Source organism: Oncorhynchus mykiss, chromosome 16, assembly GCF_013265735.2.
Source record: "Oncorhynchus mykiss isolate Arlee chromosome 16, USDA_OmykA_1.1, whole genome shotgun sequence".
NCBI classification, from domain to species: domain Eukaryota; kingdom Metazoa; phylum Chordata; class Actinopteri; order Salmoniformes; family Salmonidae; genus Oncorhynchus; species Oncorhynchus mykiss.
In genome coordinates this window covers 70767397-70778218 of record NC_048580.1, presented here as the reverse complement: position 1 = coordinate 70778218, position 10822 = coordinate 70767397, and the positions used below count along the sequence as shown (strand labels likewise).

The 10822-nt window shown below is 43.8% G+C and overlaps 1 protein-coding gene across 1 annotated transcript; it reads right to left on the bottom strand.

Annotated features, from left to right (window-relative positions):
• Positions 1 to 6169: 6169 nt before the first annotated feature.
• On the bottom strand, positions 6170 to 6712 carry LOC118939465 (putative uncharacterized protein DDB_G0290521). Its single transcript, XM_036945797.1, has one exon. It carries the CDS (start codon positions 6710 to 6712, stop codon positions 6170 to 6172), a length of 543 nt encoding a protein of 180 aa, XP_036801692.1.
• Between the last annotated feature and the right edge of the window lie 4110 nt (positions 6713 to 10822).

Sequence of the window (10822 nt, the reverse complement as noted above, 5' to 3'; positions counted from 1 at the left end):
TGTTTGTAGTGTCTTTATACATTGATACTTCAGAAGCCTTTTTCAACTTCAAAATACACAAGTTTTACATTTCCTTCATTGCAGGAAAGTTAAACTGAAACATCAAATTAAGATCCTACATCTGTATACACACACGTGGGGCGTGTGCAGGCTTATGGAACACAGCTTTTTCACGCCAAGTGTTTACCCCCAAGCCATAAGACTCCTGAGCAGGTAATCAAATGGCTACCCGGACAATGCACTTTTAAAATTAAGGTTAAGGGCTTGTAAGTAAGCATTTTGTAAGTAAGCACAAATTTCTCCCGGGTGGCGCAGTGGTCTAGGGCACTGCATCGCAGCGCTAGCTGTGCCACCAGAGACTCTGGATTCGCGCCCAGGCTCTGTCGCAGCCGGCAGCGCCCGGGAGGTCCGTGGGGCGACGCACAATTGGCCTAGCGTCGTCCGGGTCAGGGAGGGTTTGGCCGGTAAGGATATCCTTGTCTCATCGCGCACGAGCGACTCCTGTGGCGGGCCAGGCACAGTGCATGCTAACCAAGGTCGCCAGGTGCACGGTGTTTCCTCCGACACATTGGTGCGGTTGGCTTCCGGGTTGGATGCGCGCTGTGTTAAGAAGCAGTGCGGCTTGTTTGCGTTGTGTTTCGGAGGACGCAGGGCTTTCAACCTTCGTCTCTCCTGAGCCCGTACGGGAGTTGTAGCGATGAGACAAGATAGTAGCTACTAAAACAATTGGATACCACGAAACGGGGGTAAAAAAAGCATTTCACTGTAAGGTCTACACATGTTATATTCAGCGCACACGACAAATAAACTTTGATTTGATTTGACATGATGATGATGCAATTTCGTATAAGCCCACAGTGAATTCAGAACGGACAGTGTGAGGAATAGCATAGGAACAACCAACATTAGGGCTCCCAAGTGGCACAGCGGTCTAAGGCACTGCATCTCAGTGCTAAGAGGTGTCACTACAGACCCTTGTTTTTTGATTCCAGGCTGTATCACAACCGGCTGTGATTAGGTGGTGCACAATTGGCCCAGCATTGTCCAGGTTTGGCCCAGCATTGCCTAGTTATTAATTAGAGAGAGACCCCCCCCCCCCCCCCCCCCCCCCACTGGATGGTAATAGAGGAGTAGAAATATACCTTAAAATCACTACTGGACATTTACTCATTCATTGCCTACATTTTACCTGCAGTGGAATTGGAAAGGCATTTTATCAACTGGCTAGCAGCACTATAACTGGAGCTGTACAGCTGTAGCTGCCTTGGTATTGGAAAACAAAATGATCTAAGAGGTTATTGCTTTCTTCATGGCCAAAGGGCTTTGATGAACAACTCAAGCCTCTCCCATAACAAAGGCTTGTACAGTATTGCCTGCACCTGTCAGTGTTAGTGTCTGCCTCTGCACAGTGATCATGAATGGGAGGCTGGGCTATTGATCTGGATCTATCTGTAGAGTTAAGGTTACAGTAGTTGTAGGTTACTCAAAATAAGATTAGTTTGGACTGGAACAAACAATTTGGATGTGTGTCTTTGGATCCATTCTTCAACTATCTATTTCCATTCTGTCTCTGGTTAGCGTTACTATAGAAGGAAGCTACTCGCAATATGGATACTTTGGATCCATTCTTCAACTATCTATTTCCATTCTGTCTCTGGTTAGCGTTAATATAGAAGGAAGCTACTCGCAATATGGATACTTTGGATCCATCCCCATCTAACTGTTTACATATTTATCTATCTATTTCCTTAGTCCATTTTGTACGTTATGGTATAGTGGTTTTAATGTAGATACTTGGGTCTTGAATTGAGTGTTTGAAAACCATCTATTTCCTCATCCTTGCTGTCACTCTCTTCTCTTGTCTGTGCTCTGTTGGTGAACACGTGTCTTGGTGACATCAGGTATTTGCTGACACTAGTTTCCTGATTTCTTTGTTTATTTTGTTTAGTTGGATCCCCATTAGCTTTTGCAGAAGCTGCAGCTACTCTTTCTAGGGTCCACAAAAAAAAAAAAAAACACAAAACATGAAAGTAACAAAACACGGATAGCCAAGGAAAGTCACGCAATTTTAAATGACAACGATATACAAACAACGTGACTAAAAAAAGAATACAACCATTACAACTAAAATGATTTGTGTGTTACTGTGTCTCTGTGTGTGCATGTGTTTGTGTGTGTGTCCCCTCATAGTTCCTGCCGTTCCATGAGTCGTTTTTTTAGAGGACATTTTGCTGTTTGCTTAAGTAATTGGAGAATGGAAGTGAGTTCCATGAGATCATGACTCTGTATAAAACTGTGCGTTGCCGTGAATTCGGTTTGGACATGGGGACTGTGAAGAGACCCCTGGTGGCAGATCTTGTAGGGTGTCTGAGCTGAATGCTCTTTGTTTATACAGACCACCTGGAATTTTTGTCACTGTAATATTCCTCATTAGAGAAGCAGTTAATCTCTCATCAACCCTCAACCAGGATATACTGGCATGCATGCTCCCGAGGGCTCCCGAGTGGTGCCGTGGTCTAAGGCATTGCATCTCAGTGCTAGAGGTGTCACTACAAACCCTGGTTTGATTCTGGGCTGTATCACAACTGGCTGTGATTGGGAGTTCCATAGGGCGGTGCACAATTGACCCAGCGTTGTTAGGGTTTGGCTGGGGTAGGTCGTCATTGTAACAATGAATTTGTTCTTAATGGACTTGCCTAGTTAAATAAACGTTGATGTTAGTTCTATATATGCGGTTAAAGGCAAGGCACGCTGCTCTGTTTTTAGACATCTTTGCGAAGTCTTTCTTTGCTGCACTTGACCATATTACCGGACAGTAATCAAGTTGGGACCAGTGCCTGAACAACTAGTACAGTTGATTTTTTTGTGTCAAAAACGCAAAACATATTTTTTTTGTAACAGAGATACCTCTCCCCGTCTTTCTCAATATGACTTGACCATGATAATTTAACATTGGTTGTTATATCACAAGGTAGTGTATCTACCCGCAGTATGGATACTTAGGTGGTTGTAGAAGTTAATGGATCTTTTCTGGATTCTAATCATTAGCGGGAATTGTCCCGATTCAAGTATTTTGTGAAATCCTAATTGGGATGTAAAATTGTATGTTCCTTTTGATGGCATAGAAGGCCTTTCTTGCTTTATCTCTCAGATTGTTCACAGCTTTGTGAAAGGTACCTATGGTGCTGCGGTTTAGGCTGAGGTATGTATAATTTTTTGTGTGCTCTAGGGCAACGGTCTCTAGATGGAATTTGTATTTGCGGTCCTGTCAACTGGACCTTTTTTGGAAGACCATCATTTTTTATCTTACTGAGATTCACTTTCTGGGCCCAGGTCTAACATAATCTGTGGAGAAGATCTAGGTGCTTCTACACCTGCATTGCTTGCTGTTTGGGGTTTTAGGCTGGGTTTCTGTACAGCACTTTGAGATATCAGCTGATGTACGAAGGGCTATATAAATACATTTTATTTGATTTACAGTCCTTCTTGGTTGGGGACAGAAGCAGCTGACAGAGCTGATGTAACTGGGTCAGGTTTGTAGGCCTCCTTGCTCGCACACGCTTTTTCAGTTTTGCCAACACATTTTCTATAGGATTGAGGTCTTGGCTTTGTGATGGCAACTCCAATACCTTGACTTTGTTGTCCTTAAGCCATTTTTCCACAACTTTGGAAGTATGCTTGGAGTCATTGTCCATTTGGAAGACCCATTTGCGACCAAGCTTTAACTTCCCGACTGATGTCTTGAGATGTTTCTTCAATATATCCACATAATTTTCCTGCCTCATGATGCCATCAATTTTGTGAAGTGCACCAGACCCTCCTGCAGCAAAGCACCCAAGAACATGATGCTGCCACCCCCTTGCTTCACGGTTGGGATGGTGTTCTTCGGCTTGCAAGCCTCCCCCTTTTCCCTCCAAACATAACGATGGTCATTATGGCCAAACAGTTATGTTTTTGTTTCATCAGACCAGAGTACTTTTATCCAAAAAGTATGATATTTCTCCCCATGCAGTTGCAAACCGTAGTCTGGCTTTTTATGGAGGTTTTGGAGCAGTGGCTTCTTCCTTGCTGAGCGACCTTTCAGGTTATGTCAATTTAGGACTCGTTTTGTTGTGGATATAGATACTTTTGTACCTGTTTCCTCCAGCATCTTCACAAGGTCCTTTGCTGTTGTTCTGGGATTGATTTGCACTTTTCTCACCAAAGTACGTTCATCTCTAGGAGACAAAATGCGTTTCCTTCCTGAGCGGTATGACGGATGCGTGGTCCCATGGTGTTTATACTTGGGTACTATTGTTTGTACAGATGAACGTGGTACCTTCAGGCGTATGGAAATTGCTCCCAAGGATGAACCAGACTTGTGGAGGTCTACAATTTTTTCTGAGGTCTTGGCTGATTTTTTTGGTTTTCCCATGATGTCAAGCAAAGAGGCACTGAGTTTGAAGGTAGGCCTTGAAATACATCCACAGGTACACCTCCAATTGACTCAAAGGATGTCAATTAGCCTATCAGAAGCTTCTAAAGCCATGACATAAGTTTCTGGAATTTTCCCAGCTGTTTAAAGTCACAGTCAACTTAGTGTATGTAAACTTCTGGCGCACTGGAATTGTGATACAGTGAACTATAAGTGAAATAATTTGTCTGTAATTAATTGTTGGAATAATAACTTGTGTCATGCACAAAGTAGATGTCCTAACCGACTTGCCAAACTATAGTTTGTTAGCAAGAAATTTGTGGAGTGGTTGAAAAATGAGTTTTAATGATTCCAACCTAAGTGTATGTAAACTTCCGACTTCAACTGTACATCTTTATTTGCCATTTGTTCTTTGTTATAGGGCAAAAAAGGTTGGAGAAGTGGTTTATCCATCCATCTTCATTTTGATAGATACCTCTTTGTGTTGCTGTTTGTTTAGTGTGTTTAACATTTTCAAGAAGTGGTTCGATTCTATGAATTATTCCATTACGTTTAGCTCATTTCTGACGTGCTTTTTAAAAATGTTTCCGTAGTTTATTTCTGTACTGTTTTAGTGTTCCACCGTTATGAAGGTGTACATTCAGGTTTTTGCATGGATAAGGTTTCTCATTTCTCATAGGTTTCTTATTTCTTGGGGTTTTGCATTTTTCTTTAAACCATTTGTCATTGCTGTTAATTGTTCTTAGGTTTCTTTTTTATTTGATAGGGAAGCTGAACGGTGAAATATACTGTTGAGATTTTCTACTCCCAAGTTTTCACCTTCACTATTACAGTGAAACATTTTGTCCAGGAAGTTGTCTGAAAGGGTTTGTATTTTTTTGTTGGCCAATAGTTTTTTGGTAGGTTTCTACACTACTTTCCTTCCATCTATATCATGTCTTAATAGTATGCTGTTTGTTTGGCATTGATGTCTCATGATTGAGTATTGCTCTGTTCAGGTAGACTGTGATTTTTCTGTGATCCGATAGGGTATAAGTAGACTGACTGTGAACGCTCTGAAAGACTGGTTTGAGCTCGGTGATAAAGTACTCTACAGTTCAACTGCCAAGGGATGAGCTGTAGGTGTACCTACAGTAGGAGTCCCTTTAAATCTACCATTGACTAGTACAGACCCAGCGTGCGACAGAGCTGCAAGAGTTGTGACCCATTTTTGTTGGTTGTTTTGTCAAAGTTGTGTCTAGGGGGGAAAATTGGGGAGGAAATGCTGTCACCTCCAGTTAGGTGTTTGTCCCCCTGTGTGCTGAGAGTTTCAGGTTGAAGAGTGTCCCTGGGCCTGGTATTTATTTTTAAATCTCACCCTCTAGGATGAAGAAACTGTCATTGTTAAAGTATGGGGATTCTATTAGGGGGGATATAGGTAGCACACATGAGGAAATGTTTCTCTGTTGAGATTATTTCCTTATTAATTTCTTGCCAGATGTAAAATGTGCCTGTTTTGACTAATTTAATAGAGTGAGTTAGGTCTGCTCTATACCAAATTAGCATACCCTCTGTGTCTCTTCCCTGTTTCACACCTGGTAGTTTGGTGGAAGGGACTACCAGCTCTCTGTAACCTGGAAGGGACTTCAGATGGGACTCTACAGAGAGTCTTGCAGCTCTCTGTAACCTGTAACCCAGGTCTGGGGGGGAGGTCTCACAGGTTTGCGAGGGAGTCTTGCAGGTCTGGGCAGGAGTTTTGCAGGTCTGGTAGGGAGTCTAACAGGTCTGGGAGTGAGTCTCGCAGGTCTGGGATGGAGTCTCGCAGGTCTGAGAGGGAGTCTTGCTGGTCTGGGAGGGAGTCTTGCTGGTCTGGGAGGGAGTCTTGCTGATCTGGGAGGGAGTCTTGCTGGTCTGGGCGGGAGTCTTGCAGGTCTGGAAGGGAGTCTCGCAGGTCTGAGAGGGAGTCTTGCTGGTCTGGGAGGGAGTCTTGCTGGTCTGGGAGGGAGTCTTGCTGGTCTGAGAGGGAGTCTTGCTGGTTTGGGAGGGAGTCTTGCTGGTCTGGGCGGGAGTCTTGCAGGTCTGGGAGGGAGTTTTGTAGGTCTGGGAGGGAGTCTTGCAGTTCTGGGTGGGAGTCTTGCAGGTCTGGGTGGGAGTCTTGCAGGTCTGGTAGGGAGTGTTGCTGGTCTGGGAGGGAGTCGTGCAGATCTGGGTGGAGTGTTCATTGCTCGTTTGCTCCTGTTTGAGGTGCTGGGGCTGCAGTTGAGTATGATGTCTTTCAGAGTCCTGGCAGGTTGGGACTGTCGCATTGTAGAGGTGCATCCCTCTCTCTCTTTCTCTCTCTTTTTCCCTCTTCTCTTCCGTTCTCTCTTTCTTTCTCTCGCTAGTTCTCTTCCTCTCTCTCTCTCCCTCTCCATCCTCCTGCCTTATCCTCTCATCTCCAACTTACCTACACCCCTCTCTCTCTGTCTCTCTCTCTGACTCTCTCTCACTGTCTCTCTCTCTGTCTCTCTCTCTGTCTCTCTCTCTGTCTCTGTCTCTGTCTCTCTCTCTCTCTCTCTCTCTCTCTGTCTCTGTCTCTCCCTCTCTCTCTCTCTGTCTCTCCCTCTGTCTCTCTCTCTGACTCTCTCTCTGACTCTCCATCCCTCCCTTTCTGTATCCTCTCCTCTCCTCCCCCACTCCATTTCACCTCCTGATCGCAGGGAGAATTTAAAGTGCTGGCTGGAGTTGTCGTTACTATGGAAATTGACTAATTGTGGTGGAGAGGTTAACAGAAAGCTATAAAGGGGTTAAAGACTAACGTTAACGACACCTCTATATGTGCTAGCTACATTAGTCAGAGTAAGCTGCCCACTAGAGAAGACACTACTGATGGGTTCATCACATCACATCACACATACACGCACACACACACACACACACACACACACACACACACACACACACACACACACAAACAAACACACACACACACACACACACACACACACACACACACACACACACACACACACACACACACACACACACACACACACACACACACACACACACACACACACACACACACACAGAGTACACAACACACACTAAATTGGTTTGGTTAGCATCCTGAGGTAAAATTATTAGGGGTGGCAGGTAACCTAGGGGTTAGAGCGTTTGGCCATTAACCGAAAGTTTGCTGGATCGAATCCCCGAGCTGACAAGGTAAAAATCGTTCTGCCCCTCAGCAAGGCAGTTAACCCACTGTTCCCTGGGTGCCTAAGATGTGGATGTTGATTATGATTCAGAGGGATGCTTATGGTATGTGTTGGAGGCACTAGGTGTTGGAGGCACTAGGTGTTGGAGGCACTAGGTGTTGGAGGCACTAAGTGTTGGAGGCACTAAGTGTTGGAGGCACTAGGTGTTGGAGGCACTATGTGTTGGAGGCACAAGGTGTTGGAGGCACTAGGTGTTGGAGGCACTAGGTGTTGGAGGCACTAGGTGTTGGAGGCACAAGGTGTTGGAGGCACTAGGTGTTGGAGGCACTAGGTGTTGTAGGCACTAATTCTGAACAGAGACCATAAGGCTCTGGTTAAAACTATGGGCTCTGGTTTAAACTATGGGCTCTGGTTAAAACTATGGGCTCTGGTTAAAACTAGGGGCTCTGGTTAAAACTATGGGCTCCGGTTCAAACTATGGGCTCTGGTTAAAACTATGGGCTCTGGTTAAAACTATGGGCTCTGGTTAAAACTATGGGCTCTGGTTAAAACTATGGGCTCCGGTTCAAACTATGGGCTCTGGTTAAAACTATGGGCTCTGGTTAAAACTATGGGCTCTGGTTAAAACTATGGGCTCTGGTTTAAACTATGGGCTCTGGTTAAAACTATGGGCTCTGGTTAAAACTATGGGCTCTGGTTAAAACTATGGGCTCTGGTTAAAACTACGGGCTCTGGTTAAAACTACGGGCTCTAGTCAAAAGTATTTTGCTACAGTAGTTTACACAACTGCTGATTGAGAGAATGCCAAGAGTGTGCAAAGCTGTCATCAAGACAAAGTGTGGCTACTTTGAAGAATATAAAATATATTAGACACTTTTTTGGTTACTACATGATTCCGTATGTGTTATTTCATGGTGTTGATGTCTTCACTATTATTCAGCAATGTAGAACATAGTAATAATAAAGAAAAACCTTGGAATGAGTAGGAGTGTCCAAAGAGAATATATATATATATTAATTGTTAATTGTTTACTCCATGTGTAACTCTGTGTTGTCTGTTCACACTGCTATGCTTTATCTTGGCCAGGTCACAGTTGCAAATGAGAACTTGTTCTCAACTAGCCTACCTGGTTAAATAAAGGTGAAATAAAAAATAAAAAATAAAAATATATATATTCTTATTTATTTATTTTTTATTTTTTTATTTTTACAAATGGTACAATTTTTCTTCCAGTTTCACATTAGAGTCTTTTGAGTTTTGACAAAACAATGACATTAAAATCAATTTGTGCATCAATTTTGTGACACAACAACAAAGTTAAAGGGGTGTGAATACTTTCTGAAGGCACTGCATATATATGTATACACACATATATAAATATTGTTGATTCTGTGGAGGAGAACATTCATCTCTTATTATATAAATGTTTCTGAGGTTTGTGTGTTTGTTTGTAGTGTCTGTCTGACATTTTGACTTTCTGCTGTGTGGGAGGAACCAGATGACCTTCTGAAGATACGGGCGAGGTTTTTGAAAATAGGGGTCCTTTTCATTCATCCTTCAATGGCCCCGTTTTCTCCATTTTCTATGAAAATGATGCATATGTCAAAGTTAGGCGGTTAGAAAACGTTTTAAGAAAAATTGTTTACTGTCTGAGTCTCAGAATTTCCCTCGTGTGACTGTACTTTAAGGAGCTGGTCTGGACTTACTAAGCATAGTGATAAAGATTTATTTTAGTGTCTGCTCAGATTCGCAAAAATGTGTCTGTTTCCTGGACACAGATTAAGGTCCTAGACTAAACGCAACAACTTTTAATATGAAATGGATGGTGATTGGTGATTCTGTGCAGTGCGACTGCAATGTAGTCAATCTCAAACACAAACTATATCACTACTGTTGATCACTCTGTGAATGGGTTGTCTCCATAGAGATATAATAATCTGTGGCTGTTCCTGAGATCGGAAGACAACAAAGTCTCCATTGGGAGTCTCCAATCATTGGTTACCATTAGTCACTTGGTCATGAGAAACATTTCTTATCAGACTGAGATGGATTTATTCAGAGGGGAACCAATCAAAGGGGAATAGGACCAATCTTCAGTGATATTAACAGTGATTGCAATTTGATATGTCAAAGTGTTTCAACAGACACTGCAATCACAGAAGTTATAGTATATATTATACTATACCCAGCTACAACAACATTGTGTGTGTGTGAGAGAGAGAGAGAGAGAGAGAGAGAGCGAGAGCAGAAGAAGAGAGCAGAGAGAGCAGAAGAAGAGCGAGAGAGCAGAAGGAGAGCGAGATAGCGAGAGAGAGAGCAGAAGGAGAGCGAGAGCAGAAGGAGAGCAAGAGAGAGAGAGAGAACAGGAGAGCGAGAGAGCAGAAGGAGAGCGAGATAGCGAGAGAGAGAGCAGAAGGAGAGCAAGAGAGAGAGAGAACAGGAGAGCGAGAGAGAACAGGAGAGCAGAAGGAGAGCGAGAGCGAGAGAGCAGAAGGAGAGCAGGAGAGCGAGAGAGCAGAAGGAGAGCGAGATAGCAGAAGGAGAGCAGGAGAGAGAGAGAGCGAGAGAGCAGATGGAGAGCAGGAGAGCGAGAGAGAGAGCAGAAGGAGAGCGAGAGAGCAGAAGGAGTGCGAGAGAGAGAGCAGGAGAGCAGGAAAGCGAGAGAGCAGAAGGAGAGCAGGAGAGAGAGAGAGAGAGAGCAGAAGGAGAGCAAGAGAGAACAGGAGAGCAGAAGGAGAGCAAGAGCGAGAGAGCAGAAGGAGAGCAGGAGAGCGAGAGAGAGCAGCAGGAGAGCGAGAGAGCAGCAGGAGAGCGAGAGAGCAGAAGGAGAGCGAGAGAGAGAGAGAGAGAGAGAGAGAGAGAGAGAGAGACAGCGCGCTTCAAGAATGAGAAGAGGTCAAAATGGTTTCAGCTAACAATAAGTAGAAAGTCTAACCAATCAATGAATTTGAATTCATAAATTCTACGTCACAGACAATGAAAACACGAAATAGACATTGTGGTCCTCGAAGAAGAGTGGTTATCTGCTCTTTTCAGCTGGAATGGATGGTCTATGAATAATAAAGACATGGTACGCCAGTCTAGAAAGAAAGGTTGTGGGCTCTGATCTCAGATCAGCACGTCTTCTCACGAGGAATATAGAGGTCTTGTGACACACACACACACACACACACACACACACACACACACACACACACACACACACACACACACACACACACACACACACAC